At 35.9% G+C, this 23,882-nt stretch overlaps 1 protein-coding gene across 3 annotated transcripts in view; it reads left to right on the forward strand.

The window, feature by feature from the left end:
- Positions 1–23,882, forward strand: part of CCSER1 (coiled-coil serine rich protein 1) — a 1,539,837-nt gene that overhangs the window by 552,191 nt on the left and 963,764 nt on the right. For all 3 annotated transcript variants that reach the window (XM_030921405.1, XM_030921410.1, XM_030921416.1), the window contains exon 6: positions 10,338–10,545. In XM_030921405.1, the coding sequence (XP_030777265.1) occupies positions 10,338–10,545 (208 nt within the window). The remainder of the gene's footprint in view (positions 1–10,337; positions 10,546–23,882) is intronic.

Genomic DNA, 23,882 nt, shown 5'->3' on the forward strand with positions numbered 1-23,882 from the left:
AATGAGAAGAGGCAACCAGTGCAGCCACAGGTAGTAAGGTTTGGAGAGGACTTCCTAGTGGGGATGGGGGTGCATTAGTTCAATCTTTTTTTTTTTTTTTTTAAGACAGAGTCTCTCTCTGTCGCCCAGGCTGGAGTGCAGTGGCGCAATCTCCATTCACTGCAAGCTCCGCTTCCCATGTTCAAGCCATTCTCCTGCCTCAGCCTCCTGTATAGCTGGGACTACAGGCGCCCGCCACCGCGCCCGGCTAATTTTTGTATTTTTTTAGTAGAGACGGGGTTTCACCGTGTTAGCCAGGATGGTCTCGCTCTCCTGACCTCGTGATCAGCCCGTCTCGGCCTCCCAAAGTGCTGGGATTACAGGCGTGAGCCACTGCGCCCAGCCCATTAGTTCAATCTTAAAGGATGTGTACAAATTAGCCACCTAGATCGTGCACTATATCATAAACTCACGTATATACTAGGAAAAGCTATGACCAGCGAACATGAGAAGATTAGTCTAATCTATTCTTCTATGACAATGTATGTTTTGTTTCTTTTGCTAAAGCTAAATGCATTGCAGAGCAAAACAAGGTTATGACACAGTGGGATGGAGGTAGGGCTCTGGAATTCATATATTTGAAAGTAATCTAGATGATTTTGTGTGTGTGTGTGTGTGGGTGTGAGTGGGTATGTCAAGACATTTTGGAATCCTTGACTTGGCATAGTATGGAAAATCTTTTTTCTAGTTGAAATTGAATACAAACTATCACAAGTCCTTTTGTTACTTTGAGAATGGAATGTATGGAATTTGAGAAGATTAGTGTGGGTTTTATTAATCTTTCTCAAATTGATAAAGTTCTGTCACCCTAAAGATTTACTCAAAGTCGTAATTTCAAAGTCATAAGCGCCAAGTCTTTTACCTTTGAAAAGTATTGGAAACTTTAGTTTCCTAGCCAGTATGTATTATGCCAATACTTTTAGGCATTACCTTTATGCCAAATTACAAGACAATAATTTTCCTTTTAGAAACATTATTTTCTAGACTATAATTTCTTGGCTAACACTTATAGCTCTTAGATTGCCACTTGTTGAATATTATAACAAATTATCAGAAGCAAATATACATACAGTAATATTTTTAATAATGTTTTCCGTAAATCACATCTAAACTCCCATTTTGTGCATTCTTTAAATGGCTACAACAATTTTACATACTAGCTCTTAAAACAATAGCATTATGTTCTAACTATTTTATGTGGTAATGAAATAGGTTGGATTTTATTTTAGTAGTTTGGTCCTGTAAGATTAATCACATTTCTTACATAATATGGATGTGAAGTAAGCAAGGCACTGGTATTTTTGTGGCTCATTATTCTGATATTGAAGGGAAGAAGGTAGGTGACAATTGACATTTAAAATAAATTTATTTTCACAATATAATTTCTATCTCTATAAATGATAATTCTCATCTTATTGATTCTGTTACACTGCAAGTATAAAACTTTTATTGTTGATAAAAAGTTCATAATAGATAAATTACTTTAGACCTGGAGTTTGTGACTTAAAAAATAAAAGGCTGTATTTCAAAAAGCAAAAATAAAATGAATAATTAATTATCTTATGTATTTCTTCCACTAAATATATTTCAAATGAATTATAATATATAAGTTAAAAAGCCAAAAATAACATGTAACTGTAAGATCTACATTATAGGTAACTATAAAATAAAAATACTCATTGTCTATATGTATAAAATGCTGTTTTCAACCAAATATTAAATAGAATATTTAATATAGTAAAAGTTATATCCCTTTTTAGAGGTTTTTCATCTTTATAAATGTATTTGATAGTAAATGTACTAAAAACTACAATGGAACTGAACTTCTAGCAAATTTTGAAAGCTCTTCAGTATCATTGTGAAATAATTATTCCTCAGATGAGACTTTGTTAAACTCATTACTCTTCTTCAGTAATTTAAAATTTCCCAAATAGAATTACTCTTCCATATAGTGGTGAATGAGGGGGTGGGAAAATTTTCCTGATCCCCGCAGGAGAAAAATGTGCAGTTTGGAAAATGTGGAAAATGTAAGTGTTCCAAAACAGCAGATGATTTATGTTGTTTATATGATGAATTGCATGAAAGGCTAAAGATAAATAATATTAAATTTAAAAAAATGTGTTTGATACCTCTTAGACATAGGAAGACCCACCAGCCTGTGATATTTTGTAAGTTAAGAACAACTTCTACAAATATTAAGGGGCAGTAAATAGGACTTTGATTTATTTCCATCTGTATGAAATGTCTTTGATGATTTTGTGCTCTCAACTTTCTGTCAGTTTTAGTGCTCTAGGAAAGAAACCCAAATGTATTATTACTTCAATCATAGCATAATTACAGGCATACAATACCTACAATTAAATAATTAATTAGAAAGTGAAAAAATATGTCTGTGTGCATAAACAAATTTGGTGTGTATCTTTATGTTTATGGAATTTTTAAACAATTATTTGTTCAACCTGATTGTACTTTCATCTCTACATTCATTAATTCTGATTCTTTTCATAAGTGAAATGATCTTTAATCTGGATCTCAAATCACATGTGAATGTGAAACTAGAAAATGGGAGAGAAAAATACTTATGACATTAATGGCATGGAGAAAAGGTACTGAACATACACAATCATGTCAACCTTCTCTTTTTAAGACTAAGCAAGAACTTGCAGAGTCTGTATGATCAGTTTTACACTCATAGGTTGCTTTCTCTAAAATTTTGGACACAGCAAAAAATAAGCACCAAAATAGGTGTAAAAATAAAAGTAATAAAATTTTGGACAAGGAAACTAATTTTAGTGAATAGTGGGAGTCCTAACTATTTAATCTAATTCCCTAAGACTGTAACTTAGTAATATTTCACTCTTCTAGCTTCAGTGAAAATAGAATAGATAAATATAAGTATATTTAAAAATTTCACCCTATTAAGAGATGATACAATATGGTAAAAGAACACTGGACTAGAAGTCAGGAAACCAGAATTTTGCAGTCTCTGTGTGTTAGAAAATTAATTTAGGCTTGAGCTTTCCTATATATTAAATGGAGATATTTTACATGATGGACTATTATGCTTTTTCTCTACTAAATTTGATTATTCTATTTATATGACCATTACATAGAATTCTGCAAGGTTTTATGGATACATTAATGAACAAGGAATATAAGTACTGTCCCTATTACTTCCTTGAATTGTCCTAGTCTCAAATATAGAAATAAATAGTTACACAGTTAATTATGATATTTCACCCTTACTTCTAGATTTAATGTCTTTCTTACTGGAATATATCCTTTAGCCATTATACCAGTTAGAATGCCTTCACCTTCAAGTAAAAGACAAACCTAACACAAAGATTATTAAACAGTAAAAACAAAAAAAAACCAAAATCTTGTCTAACAAGAAATCTAGAGGTAGGGAATCCCCAACTTGGTTAGTTACAAGAAACAATGACCTCTCCTCTCCTCTCCCCTCCTCTCCCCTCCTCTTTTCTAAACGGAGTCTCACTCAGTCTGTCGCCCAGGCTGGAGTGCAGTGGCGTGATCTGGGCTCACTGCAACCTCCACCTCCCGGGTTCAAGCCATTCTCCTGCCTCAGCCTCCTGAGTATCTGAGATTACCGTCATGCATCAACACTGCTGGCTAATTTTGTATTTTTATTTTTAGTAGAGAGGGGTTTCACCATGTTGGCCAGGCTGGTCTTGAATGTCTGACCTCAAGTGATCCGCCCACCTCGGTCTCCCAAAGTGCTGAGATTACAGGTGTGAGCCACCCTGCCCAGCCACCAGTTTTGTTTTTTTACAGTTGACTCTCCTCTCTTTTGTGGGATACACCAACCATTCCAGGCAATATATCAAGACAAAAAAACATCCAAAGGAAAATAGCTATAATTATTCTGGGTTTTTTTTTTTTTTTTTCCTTTTTGCCAGGGAGGAAATATTTTCCTGAAGCCCTCCTACCCCAGTCTTTCTCTTATTTCTCTGAGTCATAGGAGAACCAGCATTTAAACAAATTAAGAAGTTTTGTTTTTGAAAGAAGCAGGAAGGAGATATAAAATGAAGAGCGGGCAGGCAGCCAACAATGTCTGCCCATAATAATTTTTTTTTCCTTTCAGAAATGTTATCAATTGGTTCCCGAGTTTCTGATTTTTTGTTTTTGTTTTTCATTTTTATAATGTTCTTTTCTCTGCTGAGACTTGCCTTTTTTTTATGTTATTACCATGTTTAATAGACCTTGAATATATTTATAATGCTGATTCAAATTCTTGTCAGCTAATTCCAATCTATGGGTCATCTCATTGTTAGTGTCTGTCTGTAAATTGTTTTTCTGCTTCTTTGCATGTCTGCTTATGTGAATATTTGCCACACACGAATGGATGACATGTTTATCAGAGTCTGTATTTTATTGTCTTCCTTTACAGAAGGAACAGAGTTATTCTAGCAGGCAGTTAATTTACTAGTAGATCAAGTGAGTTTTTGAGCCTTTTTAAACTTTGAAACTCTTATGTCTATCAGCACTATGAGTCCCCTTTGTCTGTGACACATCATCCTTTATCTGCATAGGCATAAAAAATTGCTGCAGCCTCTGTTTTTAGAAACTTCATGCAAGTTCAATACCCTGACACTACCACAGTGGCAATTTGTGTAATTATTTCTGGTTTGCCTGCTTTCATATGGCACCTGGAAGTTCATCTGGCTTTTCCTTTTGTACTGTAACATGTTATAAAATAAACATAGTTATAAGTTATTTAGCATTTATTCGTATTTGGAACATGAGGTGGAGTATAGATCAGCTCAGTCCAATGTGTTCTTAGAGGTCCCTTCAAATTAGTTTTTTTTAAATGCATCTGTGATAAGCATTAAAAATGAAGTCCTACCATATAAAAGAGGTACCTGTGTATTTTTTAAGAGTGGGGTACTAGCTGCAGAGGTTTCTCTGGCGACCTGATGTTTTTTAAGGGAAGATCTGAAGGTGGGTAAAGGATATTTTTTTATGAAGATAGAACAACATATGCAAAGGCCCTGAGGCAGGATGGAACTTGGCACATTTCAGGGCCTGAATGAAGGCCATGTGTTTGGAACTCAAAGAGCAAAGAGGCGGCTGTTAAGAGATGAGGTTTTGTGAGAGACGGTTTCTAGACCATGAAACAACCTTGTTGGCTATGTTAAGATTCTTGAAGTCTATCTTGCTTTTCCTCATATCACAGGTACTGGTGAAATAACTTGTTACATGTAAATGTTTATCTAAATGTAGTGTTAAGTTCTTATAACCACTACACTTACTATAGAGGGAAATGCTGATTTCATCTCTTCTAGAAATATGATGAAACATCCAGCTACAGAACAATTTGAGATACAAGTCTTTTCCTAAAATGACACTCTCAAACAATATATTTGGAAAGGAAGTACGAAAAATATAAGTTATTCATAATCAACGGCCTTTCTGTAGGTAGGTCCTTAAAGAGATAGTTTCTGTTAGGTTCTGGGAATGCCAGTTCATTAATACAGGTTTATGTCATTGTGCTGGTCTTAGAATTATTCAAGCTAGGATTAAACTCACCATAAATAACCTGAACCTTTTTAAAATGAGGTTGCAACAACAGTAAGTTTCCTAAGTTAAGGTTTTTAAAAATTATTATTTTCTGCAGCTTTACTTAATGAAGCTTTGGAAGGCAGTTGTGTGCATATGCTTATTTATTATGCTTGGTAAACAGGGGTTATACTTTTCTGTTCTTTGGAAATTTGGTTCAGAAATCACAATTACATTATAAACTGTAAGTCACTGAGATGCTTTTTGGCTATAGACATTCCCTATAATGAAAGATGTCATTGCACTTAATAAAGAAAGGTTCCTATGACAGATAATGGGATCAGTGCTATGTAACTGACATGATCTTGTATTTTGATAGTCATTTCGGCCATTGTATTAAGAAATTTTCAAATGATTTGAAGAGCACTGGTGGGAAAGAGGAAATTCTAACTACCCAATGATACTACTTAGTTATAGCTAAGTGAGAAAAAAAATCATAAAAATATCCTTTCTCTCTCAGGTAAGGAAAATCTTTCAGTTCCCCTGTAGTGTGTCAAGATATATGTTTTCCCATTAAACCTGTCTGCCATACTGAAAAGAGAATTACAGAACAACTTTTGAACTAGTTTGGTAAGAAATTCCTTTCACACAAAGGATCCCAGGGAGAAAAGTGTAAAGTCAGTTCACCATCGTAGTTTAACTTAAATGTGTTAAGTATCAGTTGAAAGACTCAAATCCTCTACTCATTCAAGAATCCACTTAATGTAAAATTTATGAGATTTGCTATTAATCTCATCCAAAACCTATGTTATTTTGGTACTTATGGGCTTTGAAAAGTCTGTATGTCTCAAACTTTAAATGTTACTAAATCTTAAATTATAAAAACTTGGTTAGCACTCATAAGCAATGAGGCATGTGTAAATATTGCTAACAATTTTACTGAAGATTCATGAAGTTGACCCAGAGAGGATGAACTGTATATAAATGTGTTCAGTGGAGATTACATTGTCTTTGTTTTTTGTTTGGAGTCGTTATGGTGATTAATGAACCACTGTATCCAGCTTCAGTATCATACTTTTTTTTTTTTTTTTTGCCAAGTTAAAGGACTATCTTTGGTGATATAAAGCACATTCGTTCAGTTTCTTGAAACTATAATAATTCAGAGTTGGCAGACAGAGTTATATATCCCCAAGTGCATGAATTGTATTATCCAGTGAACCCTACTAAATTCAAGAACAGAAGAGCACCTGAATCTTGTTCTCTCCTCACCAGCCTTATTATATGTTTTCTGTACTAAAGGAAAATATGGCTTTGTATTAGAGATTTGTCTTCATTTTCTTGTCAACCACAAGGATAATTTTAGGTGAATTTACCCAGAAACACTTGGGTATTTTTCTGCCCAATAATGTCTATTGATCAAAACATTAATATTCAATATATTGAACAACTGTAAACTGTTTGGGTGAGGGAGAAGGGACAAGATGGAGGACGGTAAACAAGAAGGCACCGCCCCTGTTGCTTCCAGGTTCTTCATCACCAACTTACTCCCGCGCGGGAAAATGCAGCCGGCGCCCGGGAAAATGCAGATCAACTGAGCAGGCCCCGCGGGACATCAATCCCAAGAGATCGAAACTTACCCGGCCATGCCTATGGAGATGCCCCTATCACGCCCTTATCCCGCCCACTCCCCTCCCCCTTCCAGTACCAATGCATGAAAGTCCGCTGCAGGCAGGAGCCTGCATGACTTCTTCGGCCGCATTCGTGGACCGGAGAACCTCACTGGAGAGCGCCGGGGCGACTTCCCTGGCCCCCCACACATGAGGACCAGAGAACCTTGCCTGAGAGTGTGTGCATATTTGCAATAAAGGGCTGCTGCTTTCTTATGTACTTTGGCCTCATGCTTAATTACTTAGCTCTCCTAAATTAAGTTACATTAAATTAAATTAAGACAGGTACATTAAATTAAATTAAGACATAAACCATAAGTACCAACCAATCAGAAAGACAATGGCAATCAACATAAAACAGGATGACTGTGCCGGCCTTTTCAGCTGAGTGGCAACTCCATTTAACAGATATTTCACTGACGATTTCAACCTAATTAAGAATGGTTTTGATTACCATAGCCTTGTAGCAGATCTATTTCTTCATGTAGAGATAACATGTTTTGAGGTAAATGGATTTGTTTCTCATATGTGAAAGAATATTAGTTTTTTTTTTTTTGGTATGAACTACTAAAAAATTAATAATTATGGTGAACCTCTTAAAGTCAGTGATAGAATTCTATTAATCTCTGCAACTTCAGCCATCACTGCTCTTCTGGATGCAATGTGGATGTTTTCAATAATTTTGGAAAAAGTGCCATCATCTTTTTCCTTTTGGGATTAAAAATATATTCAAATTATTGAAGTATGAAAAAATGACTAATTTTATCTTCAAAATGCATTTCTGTACATGGTTCATCTTAGCTATTTGAAAATGGCAAAGATATTTAAATTTGTAAATATTAAATTATAATCTCCAGAGCCTCAGTAAATTTCCTGAAATACAATGTTAGAACTTCACACTAACATGATTCCTGAAAGTTGTGTCAGTCCGCATGGATGTTTAGATCCATGACTGACCAAATAATTTTAAAGAGCCAGCAAGCTAACTAACAGGAATTATAGAAATATAATTTAAATTATATTGTAATTGTGGCAGGAAATTTAGAGCCATGGACAGGAGCCCTGTAATTCGTAACAATTCACAATACAGAAACATTTTTCTGTATGAGAGTTGTATGTGTAGATGATTACAACAAATTGTGTTTTATTTATTCACCCATAATTGTATTTATCTATTCAATTTCAATTATACAACTATTTACTGAGTCAGCCTAATATATGCCAAATACCAGGCAAGTTCACAACTTAAAAATGATACATCTTCAAAAATTCAATTATAACTAAAGTACTACTCTAATTTAATATATACCTACTGTGACTTCTAATGTTTATACTTGATTTTATTCTTATTGATCTTAGAGAAAATAGCCCTAGAAAGCATTAACACTAAATAGAAGCCTATAAGAATGACTGTATAGTTCATTGCAAGTTGGAGATAATATAATTAAATTGGATCAATTGTATCAGATAAAATACACACTTTAAAGTGAAAATGTTAATGATTCTTAGTATAACTGTAAGTATACTATTTTGTTCAATTGCCTGGTTGTTTTCCACACAAAATGCAGCACTGTAGTGGTTTAGAGCTAAGTGTGCATTACCAGCATTCAAACCTCAGCAATGTCCCTTGTTAGCTGTGTAACCATCAGCAAGGTACTTAACCTCTCTTGACTCAAATCACCCCACTGGGAAATGGAGATTATAATAGTATCTAAAAGAATTGTTTTGAGAATTAAATGATTTAACACCTATTAGGTCATTACATGACTGCCTGAAGTTCAATAAGAACTATATAAATATTGGCTATTATTATATGCATGCACATTATGTAGTTAGTAGGGGGAAAAAGTCCTAGGTTAGTTCATTTTACATCCATTTCTTACTAACTCTTTAACAACAAGAAAAGTTACTTATCTGTACTTTATATCTACCTCTTGAAGTTGTTCAAGGTTTGAATGAATTAACACACATGGAGTGGTTAGCACAGTACTTGGACAGTAGTCAACCCTCAAAAAATGTTAGCCATAATTTTTTATTCATTATTTCATTATAAATATACAATGGAGGTAGTAATTATTATCTTATCCCTTCAAAGGACAATTGAACCACTGAACATACCTGTGAAGATAAGTAAACAATTGAATATTATTCAAAAATGTGTTTACTAATTATCTAGTAATTTACAAATTCAGTGATCCTGTTTGTGAATAATCAGACATGAATAAAATTAATTAAAAATATATTTTCTTATCTGTATTATAGCCTGACCTTGGTGGCAAGTGCCAGAGCATCTGTTTGTTTTTTTCTCTATTTACATTGCTAAAGTATCTTTAGCAACATAAAAATTATATGATATAAAAATACATAAGAAAATAGCATAATTCAGAAATGTGTATGTATGTGTGTGTGTATATATATATATATATATATATATATATATGGTATTGAAATTAAGTACAAGCCCTAAAAAGTATGTTACAATATTAATTATCATTATTGGATAGATCTCTTGTTTTAAAAATGGAAAGAATTTTTTAATGGAAAGATTATATCCTAAAACTGTAATTTTCATCGAATCTTATCACTAAATATACATTTGACCCATTTCATAATTTCTACTGGAATGTCTGAAAACTTTTAAAAACTAATATCGTGAGACTGGGAGCGGTGGTTCATGTCTGTAATCCCAGCAGTTTGGGAGGCCAAGGCAGGCAGATCACGAGGTGAGGAGATCAAGACCATCCTGGCTAACAAGGTGAAACCCCGTCTCTACTCAAATACAAAAAATTAGCCGGGCGTGGTGGCGTGCACCTGTAGTCCCAGCTACTCAGGAGGCTGAGGCAGGAGAATGGCGTGAACACAGGAGGCGGAGCTTGCAGTGAGCCGAGATCGTGCCACTGCACTCCAGCCTGGGCGGCAGAGCGAGATTCCGTCTCAAAATAATAATAATAATAATAATAATAATAATAATAATAATAATAATATAATGAAATGAGGACACAAGAAATACTTTCTAGGATACTAGAAACATTGATAAACAACTTGGGAAATACTGCTGTAAGCATGCTGCACTGTAATGTTTGTTCTTTTTTTTTTTTTTTTTTTTCTTGTTAGGAATCTTTCCCTGAAATTAACAAAGGATGTTGATCAAGAAACCAGGTGTTCCCACATCAGCCGAATGCCCAACAGTCCATCTGCGGATTGGCCCCTACAAGGTGTGGAAGAAAACGGAGGCATAGATTCTTTGCCATTCAGACTGATGTTACAGGACTGCACAGCAGTCAAGACGTTATTATTAAAGATGAAGAGAGTTCTTCAAGAGGTAATGGTTTGCTCTAAGATTAATGTCCTTCAGTGCTGGTAGACAATGAAGTCTGCAGACGTGGTGAGACCATGCTCTGTCAGTGATTAACTGCATGACATTGTGCAGGGGTCAGGTTTTCTCTTGGACCTTAGCTAGTCTCATATGTCAAATGAATGTTTTGAAGTTCTGGTTTATAAGGTACTCTTTAGCCTTAAAATTATAAGAGCTTACGAAATACTTACAAAAATAATAAATTGATCCCAAGCATCCTTCTATTTGTCAGTTAAGGAGAAATGGGTGTCAGCTATAAAGTTATGGTTACATGCTATTATAAAGCTATTGAGAGATCTATTAAATGTATTTCACATCAACGATACTGGGACTTTGTTTTTATGATACCATAAAAGTAGTTTACTTAGTCATTTTTGTTCCAATAATAATCAGAATTCAGTAAAGCTGAATTACAGTAAAATTCAATCTGAAGGTTGGAATGATTTTGCCTGAGGAATGCAGCTACCCTCCACACATTCTGGGCCTAGTTAGTGAAACAGTGAGCTAGTCAGGAAAATGCATAATGGGATTATTTTACGCTTGTGCCCAGAAATCGGCCATTCTTTAGGATTCAAGTTTGCTTTGGTTTGATTTTTATAATTACAACATTTGTTTTATTTGAAGGATTTCTATAAAAAGTATACACATGATTATTATTACTTCATAGACATGTGAAGTGAGAGTTAATAATTTTAAATTATTTTCCTCAAGTAAGTGTAATTTCAGGGCAACAGCCTGAAATTTGTGTCTTTGTATTACATCCCATTATCTTTAAGTAGATTTACCTTTATTGATTGGATATATTAATAAAGAATTGAGAAAAATATTATTATTTAGAATTGATAGTCTCTATGTTATAATGATTGCTACCATTTGCTTTTTGAACACTTTCGTAATAATGCTAGCAGTTACCACTGGAGGCTAGAATTGAATCAGGAAGAAAGAAGGCAATATAAGATAAATGAATGCCATAGACTATTGGGGCTTCTAGTGTGTTCTCATCAGCTGTTATAAACTGTATTAGTCTGTTCTTACACTGCTAATAAAGACATACCTGAGGCTAGGTAGTTTATAAAGGAAAGACATTTAGTTGACGTACAGTTCCTCATGGCTGGGGAGGCCTCACAATCACAGTGGAAGGCAATGAAGGAACAAAGTCACATCTTACATGGCGGCAGGCAACAGAGCTTGTGCAGGGAAACTCTTATTTATAAAACCGTCAGATCTCATGAGACTTATTCACTACCATGAGAACTGTATTTGGGGAACCACCCCCATGATTCAATTAGCTCCACCTGCCCTCTCCCCTTGACACGTGAGGATTATTATAATTAAAGCTGAGACTTGGGTGGGGACACAGTCAAACCATATCATAAACAAAAACTGGAAGATATCTTCTCTGTGTCCCATACAGGTTGTATCACTAAGACAACCTTTGTTTCTGGATTTTCTGGATCCTATAACGTGTTGTGCTGCAGCGGTATGCTTATACCTGATTACTCTTAGAATTTCAGAAATCATGTGAGCTGGCGGTTAAGCGAAGGCATCAAATAAATTATATGAACTTATAATTAAATCAATTACTTTTAAAAAGGGTAAACAGTATTCAAAACATATTTTCTATTTATTTTACTATTATCTACACTTGTGAGATGATTTACATCTTTTAGAATCACATGGTGGAAGTGCTACATAATTCCTACTGTACAGATTTCCAACATGTAGATTCATTTATATCATTTTGGTAGCTTGAAATCAGCCATGTGGGAGTATTTATGCCTCAGAAATTGGCAAACACTGCAAATTAAGGCCTTTTATTTTTGTCAAGCCTGTTGTTAAATATTTACTAGCACATTACTATGTGTATAACTATATGATTTCTACACTGACAACATAAATATTTGCCTGCAAATGAATAGATAAATTTGAATTTCTTCAACCTTTGGCTTAACATGCAACCTGATCCTCTTCGAACAAGGCAAACTTAGTAACAGCTGTTACAATAAAATATACTAATCTCAACTATTCCGCTTTTTAACCTGTCTGTTTGGTCTGAATTTTAATAACAAATCAATTCAAGCAAAAGTTAAGTAGAAAGAACTGACAGAAGGTGCAAGAGGCTTTCTTAGAGTACTTAATTTTATAATTTTAAAATATTCAGTGATACTCACTATAAAGTCAATATTCAAAATATATTGAGATGGTTTTTATACTGCCACCTGTTTGTCTTTATTAAGGAGTATTCAAAGAAACTAAAGAGAATCGATTTTTAAAGCTGATGTAGAGTGAACAATACTTAATATATGTTTGTGCAGCCCATTCAGTGAGCAGAGGGTCTTTATTATCAACAGGGGAAAGCAATACCATTGTATGATTAGCATAGACAACAGTTCTACTAAGAAGATATTCATAATAGATGTCTCTAAAGAAAATTGTTTTTTGAAATGTTACCTAAGCCAGGAAGTTTTAAACTGCAATTCCCATTTTATTACTAAATTTGAGTTGAATATCAATATGCATTTAGATTAACAATATATTTTTAATGTAAAAAAATTCATTACTATTTTTGAACTGATTTTTTGTGATGTAAAATAGTTCAATCTTTGTTCACAGATTATTTTTTAATGGCAGGAGGTCCCTGTTATCTGATTTCAAGGTAAAAGAACTACTTAATTTTTTTTTTTTTTTTTGGAGACGGAGTCTCGCTCTGTCGCCCAGGCTGGAGTGCAGTGGCCAAATCTCAGCTCACTGCAAGCTCCGCCTCCCGGGTTTACGCCATTCTCTCGCCTCAGCCTCCTGAGTAGCTGGGACTACAGGCGCCCGCCATCTTGCCTGGCTAATTTTTTGTATTTTTTTTAGTAGAGACGGGGTTTCACCATGTTAGCCAGGAGGGTCTCAATCTCCTGACCTCGTGATCCGCCCGTCTCGGCCTCCCAAAGTGCTGGGATTACAGGCTTGAGCCACCACGCCCGGCCACTACTTAATTTTTTTTTTTCATTTTTTTATTATACTTTAAGTTCTAGGGTGTGTGTGCATAACTTGCAGGTTTGTTACATATGTATACTTGTGCCATGTTGGTGTGCTGCACCCATTAACTCATCAGCACCCATCAATTCATCATTTATATCATGTATAACTCCCCAATGCAATCCCTCCCCCCTCCCCCCTCCCCATGATAGGCCCCAGTGTGTGATGTTCCCCTTCCCGAGTCCAAGTGATCTCATTGTTCAGTTCCCACCTATGAGTGAGAACATGCAGTGTTTGGTTCTCTCGTCTTGTGATAGTTTGCTAAGAATGATGGTTTCCAGCTGCATCCATGTCCCTACAAAGGACGCAAACTCATCCTTTTTTATGGCTGCATAGTATTCCATGGTGTATATGTGCCACATTTTCTTAACCCAGTCTGTCACAGATGGACATTTGGGTTGATTCCAAGTCTTTGCTATTGTGAATAGTATCGCAGTAAACATACGTGTGCATGTGTCTTTGTAGTGGAATAATTTATAATCCTTTGGGTATATACCCAGTAGTGGGATGGCTGGGTCATATGGTACATTTAGTTCTAGATCCTTGAGGAATTGCCATACTGTTTTCCATAATGGTTGAACTGGTTTACAATCCCACCAACAGTGTAAAACTCTTACTATTTCTCCACATCCTCTCCAACACCTATTGTTTCCTGATTTCTTAATGATTGCCATTCTAACTGCTGTGAGATGGTATCTCATTGTGGTTTTGATTTGCATTTCTCTGATGGCGAGTGATGATGAGCATTTTTTCATGTGTCTGTTGGCTGTATGAATGTCCTCTTTTGAGAAATGTCTGTTCATATCCTTTGCCCACTTTTTGATGGGGTTGTTTGTTTTTTTCTTGTATATTTGTTTGAGTTCTTTGTAGATTCTGGATATTAGCCCTTTGTCAGATGAGTAGATTGCAAAAATGTTCTCCCATTCTGTAGGTTGCCTGTTCACTCTGATGGTAGTTTCTTTTGCTGTGCAGAAGCTCTTTAGTTTAATTAGATCCCATTTGTCAATTTTGGCTTTTGCTGCTGTTGCTTTTGGTGTTTTAGACATGAAGTCCTTGCCCATGCCTATGACCTGAATGGTACTACCTAGATTTTCTTCTAGGGTTTTTATGGTGTTAGGTCTAACATTTAAGTCTCTAATCCATCTTGAATTAATCTTCGTATAAGGAGTAAGGAAAGGATCCAGTTTCAGCTTTCTACTTATGGCTAGCCAATTTTCCCAGCACCATTTATTAAATAGAGAATCCTTTCCCCAATTCTTGTTTCTCTCAGGTTTGTCAAAGATCAGATGGCTGTAGATGTGTGGTATTATTTCTGAGGACTCTGTTCTGTTCCATTGGTCTATATCTCTGTTTTGGTACCAGTACCATGCTGTTTTGGTTCCTGTAGCCTTGTAGTATAGTTTGAAGTCAGGTAGCGTGACGCCTCCAGCTTTGTCCTTTTGACTTAGGATTGTCTTGGCAATGCGGGCTCTTTTTTGGTTCCATATGAACTTTAAAGCAGTTTTTTCCAATTCTGTGAAGAAACTCATTGGTAGCTTGATGGGGACAGCATTGAATCTATAAATAACCTTGGGCAGTATGGCCATTTTCACGATATTGATTCTTCCCATCCATGAGCATGGTATGTTCTTCCATTTGTTTGTGTCCTCTTTGATTTCACTGAGCAGTGGTTTGTAGTTCTCCTTGAAGAGGTCCTTTACATCCCTTGTAAGTTGGATTCCTAGGTATTTTATTCTCTTTTATGCAATTGTGAATGGAAGTTCATTCCTGAATTGGCTCTCTGCTTGTCTGTTACTGGTGTATAAGAATGCTTGTGATTTTTGCACATTAATTTTGTATCCTGAGACTTTGCTGAAGTTGCTTATCAGCTTAAGGAGATTTTGGGCTGAGACAATGGGGTTTTCTAAATATACAATCATGTCATCTGCAAACAGGGACAATTTGACTTCTTCTTTTCCTAACTGGATACCCTTGATTTCTTTCTCTTGCCTGATTGCCCTAGCCAGAACTTCCAACACTATGTTGAGTAGGAGTGGTGAGAGAGGGCATCCCTGTCTTGTACCAGTTTTCAAAGGGAATTTTTCCAGTTTTTGCCCATTCAGTATGATGTTAGCTGTGGGTTTGTCATAAATAGCTCTTATTATTTTGAGGCACGTTCCATCAATACCGAATTTTTTGAGCGTTTTTAGCATGAAGGGCTGTTGAATTTTGTCAAAAGCCTTTTCTGCATCTATTGAGATAATCATGTGGTTCTTGACTTTGCTTCTGTTTATATGCTGGATTATGTTTATTGATTTGGGAATGTTGAACCAGCCTTGCATCCCAGGGATGAAGCCCACTTGATCATGGTGGATAAGCTTTTTGATGTGCTGCTGAATCCGGTTTGCCAGTATTTTATTGAGGATTTTTGCATTGATGTTCATCAGGGATATTGATCTAAAATTCTCTTTTTTTGTTGTGTCTCTGCCAGGCTTTGGTATCAAGATGATGTTGGCCTCATAAAATGAGTTAGGGAGGATTCCCTCTTTTTCTATTGATTGGAATAGTTTCAGAAGGAATAGTACGAGCTCCTCCTTGTACCTCTGGTAGAATTCAGCTGTGAATCCATCTGGTCCTGGACTTTTTTTGGTTGGTAGGCTATTAGTTGTTGCCTCAATTTCATAGCCTGCTATTGGTCTATTCAGGGATTCAACTTCTTCCTGGTTTAGTCTTGGGAGAGTGTAAGTGTCCAGGAAATTATCCATTTCTTCTAGATTTTCTAGTTGATTTGCGTAGAGGTGTTTATAGTATTCTCTGATGGTAGTTTGTATTTCTGTGGGGTAGGTGGTGATATCCCCTTTATCATTTTTTATTGCATCTATTTGATTCCTCTCTCTTTTGTTCTTTATTAGTCTTGCTAGCAGTCTGTCAATTTTGTTGATCTTTTCAAAAAACCAACTCCTGGATTCATTGATTTTTTGGAGGGTTTTTTGTGTCTCTATCTCCTTCAGTTCTGCTCTGATCTTAGTTATTTCTTGCCTTCTGCTAGCTTTTGAATGTGTTTGCTCTTGCCTCTCTAGTTCTTTTAATTGTGATATTAGAGTGTCAATTTTAGATCTTTCCTGCTTTCTCTTGTGCGCATTTAGTGCTATAAATTTCCCTCTACACGCTGCTTTAAATGTGTCCCAGAGATTCTGGTATGTTGTATCTTTGTTCTCATTGGTTTCAAAGAATATCTTTATTTCTGCCTTCATTTCATTATGTACCCAGTAGTCATTCAGGAGCAGGTTGTTCAGTTTCCATGTAGTTGAGCGGTTTTGAGTGAGTTTCTTAGTCATGAGATCTAGTTTGATTGCACTGTGGTCTGAGAGACAGTTTGTTATAAGTTCTGTTCTTGTACATTTGCTGAGGAGTGCTTTACTTCCAATTATGTGGTCAATTTTGGAATAAGTGCGATGTGGTGCTGAGAAGAATGTATATTCTGTTGATTTGGGGTGGAGAGTTCTATAGATGTCTATTAGGTCCGCTTGGTGCAGAGATGAGTTCAATTCCTGGATATCCTTGTTAACTTTCTGTCTCGTTGATCTGTCTAATGTTGACAGCGGAGTGTTGAAGTCTCCCATTATTATTGTATGGGAGTCTAAGTCTCCTTTTAAGTCTCTAAGGACTTGCTTTATGAATCTGGGTGCTCCTGTATTGGGTGCATATATATTTAGGAGAGTTAGCTCTTCCTGTTGAATTGATCCCTTTACCATTATGTAATGGCCTTCTTTGTCTCTTTTGATCTTTGATTGTTTAAAGTCTGTTTTATCAGAGACTAAGATTGCAACCCCTGCTGTTTTTTGTTCTCCATTTGCTTGGTAGATCTTCCTCCATCCCTTTATTTTGAGCCTATGTATGTCTCTGCATGTGAGATGGGTCTCCTGAATACAGCAGACTGATGGGTCTTGACTCTTTATCCAGTTTGCCAATCTGTGTGTTTTAATTGGAGCATTTAGTCCATTTACAGTTAAGGCTAATATTGTTATGTGTGAACTTGATCCTGCCATTATGATATTAACTGGTTATTTTGCTCGTTAGTTGATGCAGTTTCTTCCTAGCCTCGATGGTCTTTACATTTTGGCATGTTTTTGCAATGGCTGGTACCGGTTGTTCCTTTCCATGTTTAGGGCTTCCTTCAGGGTCTCTTGTAAGGCAGGCCTGGTGGTGACAAAATCTCTAAGCATTTGCTTATTTGTAAAGGATTTTATTTCTCCCTCACTTATGAAACTTAGTTTGGCTGGATATGAAATTCTGGGTTGAAAATTCTTTTCTTTAAGAATGTTGAATATTGGCCCCCACTCTCTTCTGGCTTGTAGAGTTTCTGCCAAGAGATCTGCAGTTAGTGTGATGGGCTTCCCTTTGTGGGTAACCCGACCTTTCTCTCTGGCTGCCCTTAAGATTTTTTCCTTCATTTCAACTTTGGTGAATCTGGCAATTATGTGTCTTGGAGTTGCTCTTCTCGAGGAGTATCTTTGTGGTGTTCTCTGTATTTCCTGAATTTGAATGTTGGCTTGCCCTACTAGGTTGGGGAAGTTCTCCTGGATGATATCCTGAAGAGTGTTTTCCAACTTGGTTCCATTTTCCCCTCACTTTCAGGCACCCCAATCAGACGTAGATTTGGTCTTTTTACATAATCCCATACTTCTTGCAGGCTTTGCTCATTTCTTTTTCTTCTTTTTTCTTTTGGTTTCCCTTCTCGCTTCATTTCATTCATTTGATCCTCAATCGCTGATACTCTTTCTTCCATTTGATCGAGTCGGTTACTGAAGCTTGTGCATTTGTCACGTATTTCTCATGTCATGGTTTTCATCTCTGTCATTTCGTTTATGACCTTCTCTGCATTAATTAATCTAGCTGTCAATTCTTCCAATCTTTTTTCAAGATTTTTAATTTCTTTGCGCTGGGTACGTAATTCCTCCTTTAGCTTTGAGAAGTTTGATGGACTGAAGCCTTCTTCTCTCATCTCGTCAAAGTCATTCTCTGACCAGCTTCGATCCGTTGCTGGGGATGGGCTGCGCTCCTTTGCAGGGGGAGACGCGCTCTTATTTTTTGAATTTCCAGCTTTTCTGCCCTGCTTTTTCCCCATCTTTGTGGTTTTATCTGTCTCTGGTCTTTGATGATGGTGACGTACTGATGGGGATTTGGTATAGGTGTCCTTCCTGTTTGATAGTTTTCCTTCTGACAGTCAGGACCCTCAGCTATAGGTCTGTTGGAGATTGCTTGAGGTCCACTCCAGACCCTGTTTGCCTGGGTATCAGCAGCAGAGGTTGCAGAAGATAGAATATTGCTGAACAGCAAGTGTACCTGTCTGATTCTTACTTTGGAAGCTTCCTCTCAGGGGTGTACTCCACCCTGTGAGGTGTGGGGTGTCAGACTGCCCCTAGTGGGGAATGTCTCCCAATTAGGCTACTCAGTGGTCAGTGACCCACTTGAGCAGGCAGTCTGTCCGGTCTCAGATCTCAACCTCCGTGTTGGGAGATCCACTGCTCTCTTCAAAGCTGTCAGACAGAGTCGTTCACGTCTGCTCAGGCCTCTGCTGTTTCCCCTGTGGTTTTTTAGCTGAGCCCTGCCCCCAGAGGTGGAGTCTATAGAGACAGGCAGGTTTCTTTGAGCTGCTGTGAGCTCCACCCAGTTCGAGCTTCCCAGCGGCTTTGTTTACCTACTTAAGCCTCAGCAATGGCGGGCGCCCCTCCCCCAGCCTCGATGCTGCCTCGCGGTTAGATCGCTGCAGACTGCTGTGTTAACAATGAGGGAGGCTCCGTGGGCGTGGGACCCTCCCGGCCAGGTGAGGGATATATTCTTCTGATGTGCCCGTTGCTTAAAGCGCGGTATTGGGGTGGGAGTTACCCGATTTTCCAGGTGTTTTGTGTCTCAGTTCCCCTGGCTAGGAAAAGGGATTCCCTTCCCCCTTGCACTTCCCAGGTGAGGTGATGCCTCACCGTGCTTCAGCTCTCGCTGGTCAGGCTGCAGCAGCTGACCAGCACCGATTGTCCAGCACTCCCTAGTGAGATGTCCCCAGTACCTCAGTTGAAAATGCAGAAATCACTGGTCTTCTGTGTCACTCGCGCTGGGAGTTGGAGACTGGAAGTTTTCCTATTCGGCCATCTTGCTCCACCCCCTACTTAATTTTTATATGTCATGTTAGAATATTCTTTTATTTAAGATATTTGTTACATGAGTATTGCTTTTATATATTTTTTCCCATTGATCTATTTGAAACCTATCGCTTAGTAGAAATGCAGTGCATTCATGATATTTTTACACTTTTGCTAATAAAGGTACACCTTTCTTGTGAGCAAATCAAGTTATCCTTTATTATTTTTGAGGGAATATCTTCTACCAATAGCATTTGAAAATATCCAGAGATAGTAATAGTGGGAACACAGAATATTTTTGGCCTAACCTGTTTTAAGATTGCTATAGGGTTGTGATTAATGACTAGTGGCTAGAAGGATGCCTAGACAGATTTTTAATAGATGACTTCCCTAAAGTTTCTAGAACAGATTCAGGGTTTTGGAGTAATAAAAATAATTCCTTAGAAAGTTCTACACAACAGGCTAAATAAATATACAGGTTGAGCATCCCTAATCGGAAAATCCGAAATCCAAAATACTACAAAACTTAAAACTTTTTGAGCACTGATGTGACACCACCAGTGGAAAATTCCACATATAAGTACTTTAAACAACTTGTTTTATACATGAAATTATTAAAAAATATTGTATAAAATTATCTTTGGGCTATGTCTATAAAGTATATATGAAACACAAAGGACTTTCATGTTTAGACTTGGGTCCCATTCCCAAGACGTCTCATAAGGTATATGCAAATATTCTAAAGTCTGAAAAAATTCAAAAGACACTTTTGGTCCCAAGCCTTTTGGATAAGGGGTACTTGACCTGTACTCTATTTTTCAAGTAGTCTTATCTATATAGTCCATATTAATCATGTCATTTTAATGAATATAAGCATTAATGGTGAGGTCTACTTGTAATATTTTAAAGCTACCTATAAAATTTACTTCTTGCAAACATTTTTTGTGAGCTATCACATGTTTAAAATTATTTTGCAATTTTTATTACTGGCTTAACGACCTTAGATGCTATTAAAATGTTAAATCCCATTAGCTCATTCCAGATTTTTTTTAAAGTTATTTTGTCATTAACTAGCATTTCATTACTTATTATTCTACCTACTTTGGGTTTAATAAAAATTTTCATCAAGTAATTCATTTGGCGCTTAGTAATTCTTCCATTTTATGCCATCACCATAACAATATAAATCATATTAATCTAATCCAGGTTTGGGGATTATATGGGATATGCTATTTTATAATATATAATATATACTTTCAATAAAATATAATTTTGAAAGTGAATAAAACTGTGAAAGTGAATCTAACAGCATGTTTGTATCTGAATCATCTTGGGTAGGAACCAGAGATGGAGATGAATAATGGCTAGGCATTGCTGTAAATATTCTGCTTCAGTGAACCTGTCTTTGGCCCAAGCACGTGAATGGCGAGGACTTACTAAGTGTCTCTTCCACGTATACTGGAAAAGCACTGGGTTAGGATATTGTGTTTTAGATTGTTTGTATTAAACATCCTGAAACCTTCCTCTACTTAGGAGATTCTTGCTCCTAAATACTTTTCAGATCTACTTATATCTATCTCATCTTCCAACTGCTCCTACATCAATGATGGTCTATTTTACTGAAGTTACTTCATAACTGGTCTTCTTACTTCTAGTCTTCCCACCTATCAAATCAGTTTACTCATTGCTGTCAGGCTAAAATGAATATGTAATCAAATCAGTCTTCTGTAATTTTTTGAATGTTTCCTAATTGCTCTTACAAGTTCTTCTATAGGTTGTATAACAGTCTATATTTCCTCTATCATTGGAGCACTTATGTGTCTTCACTATAATTTGCTAATCTTCCTTTTCCCAGTGATACTCTAAGATGCATGAAAATGATATTGTGAATTTGCATCTTCTTGTATCTTCTCAACCTGGAGGGTATTTGCTGCTTAATAAGTGTTTATTAATAAATCAATGAAAGAAACTAGATTTCATTCTGTTTACAGGCTACCATTAAAATAACTGTTGACAGAAAACAAATGATAAACTTGGGTGCTTGATGGAATGAGGATCAAAATAAGTATGCAGCAAATTTCTCCTCATTAAACGAGTGTACAATATGTTTTTTCTCCAAATATGAAATAAAGACACATCACGAAAATTACTAGATTTAATTTAATCAAGACTCATTTGTTTGCCCAAGTTTATGAATGGTAGATATAATTTCCTGAAGATTTTTCAGATCTTTCTATGCAGTAGATGGCTATAGTGTTCATAAACTGTATTTTTAAAATTATCTGCTACATCTTCCAGATTAGAAGAAAGGCCTAGTGGTTTAGAGACTGGTTATTTCCATATGTACTCACTCTTTTTACACAGAGATAATTTTGTTTTCACTAAACATCATGGCAATTTCAGAGGAAAAGGACAACTATAAATCATTATAAAACCACAAATTAGTAAATCTAATAAACATAAAATTGTTGGTATAAAGCCATTACTACTTCTTATTGTTTGGCTAAGCTTACCATTTTCCTAATGATGTTCTGTTGACATCCTAGATTTTAATTTTGAGGTGAGCTAAGAATGAATAATCTGAATGCAATATCACACTCCAAATTGTGTCATCCTTTTTTAAAGATCATTTTTTTTTTTAAATTAAAATGCCCATTCACATTCCCAGCAGCTCCAAACTTCAACTTCCTTATTTTTAGAAAAATGACTGATGTTGGGCCCTTAGAAATTCTATTGTTGTCACTTTATTCTCTAGTATTAGTGGTAAAAGACATGACTATAGCAAGGGAGGAGAATTGTATCATTTTTTTCTTTTTTTTTCTAAAATTTTTCACATAATTTTATTAATCTATAAAAGAAAATGTTTAATATCTACAGAGGTGGGTTTTGTTTTAATGTTTCCTTTTGGTTTGCTCTAATCTCTCTTTAACAAATATATTTTGATATAACAAGCTGAATCTATTCTAACAAAATAGGTAGATAAGTAAAAATCGAGGAACTACTTATTTGAAAATCTATGTAATTTACAGGCCCATGTAGTTGATGCAAATATTGGGGCTGTGAAACATTTGGAAAAGACCTGCCATTGATTAAAGAGCTGGAATCTGTTTTTCTTTTTCTTTTCTCTACTACCTAATAGTTCAACCATTAATTTCATTTTATCTAAAAGGAATAATAATGAAAAACTTTAAAGGATAATTTTCAATGCAAAATTTTTGGGTTTTTTTTTCAGTAAAATTTGCAATTACATTATAAAATTTAGAGCGTTTTCTACTTCATCATTCATCACTGTTGGGAATTTTTAAAGGGTTTATTTTTACTACATTTCTTTTCTTTTCTTTCTTTCTTTTTTTCTTTCTTTTTTTTTTTTTTTTTTGAGACGGAGTCTCTAATGTTTTGTATTTTTAGTAGAGACGGGGTTTCGCTCCGTGTCAGCCAGGATGGTCTCCATCTCCTGACCTCGTGATCTGCCCACCTCGGCCTCCCAAAGTGCTGGGATTACAGGTGTGAGCCACCGCGCCTGGCCTATTTTTACTACATTTCAGTAAATGATTCAAAGAGCATTAATAAGGATTTTATAACTAAATGACATTTTCCTATCAGCACATCTTGAGACGGAAAGAAAAGTCTATGGGGTAGGAACTTTAGCAATGGATAATTAGAGAAGGAAAAGGCAACACTGAAGAGTCGTAAAGAAATACCCAAATCAAGCAATTACCATGGAAGTATAGATAGCACTCTAATAATCAGAATTCTCTTTACACTTATCATTTGAAAATAACAACACTACAAGCTTTTGCTACCTTCTTTGTATTTATTTATTTATTTTTGCTGACTCAAAAATATGTTTAAGGAAAATTAGAAAAAGAAGTGTCATGAAAACATCAAATGGCAGAAAGTTAGAGTGGCTGTAGTAATGTCAAAGTAGATCTAAATATATGACATTTTACCATAGTCAGAGAGCCATACTTACTAATGGTAAAAGTCAGTTCTTTAGGAAGACACAACAATCAAACATATGGATGGCTTGTTTCTAGAACTTCTAAATATACAATGCAAAAACTGACAGAACTAAGAAATAAACAAATTAGCAATCACAGTTGAATAATTTAAAACATTTCTTTCTATAATTGATAAATCAACTAAATGAAAAAAATCAGA

Source organism: Rhinopithecus roxellana, chromosome 2 (genome assembly GCF_007565055.1).
Source record: "Rhinopithecus roxellana isolate Shanxi Qingling chromosome 2, ASM756505v1, whole genome shotgun sequence".
In the NCBI taxonomy this organism is placed as follows: domain Eukaryota; kingdom Metazoa; phylum Chordata; class Mammalia; order Primates; family Cercopithecidae; genus Rhinopithecus; species Rhinopithecus roxellana.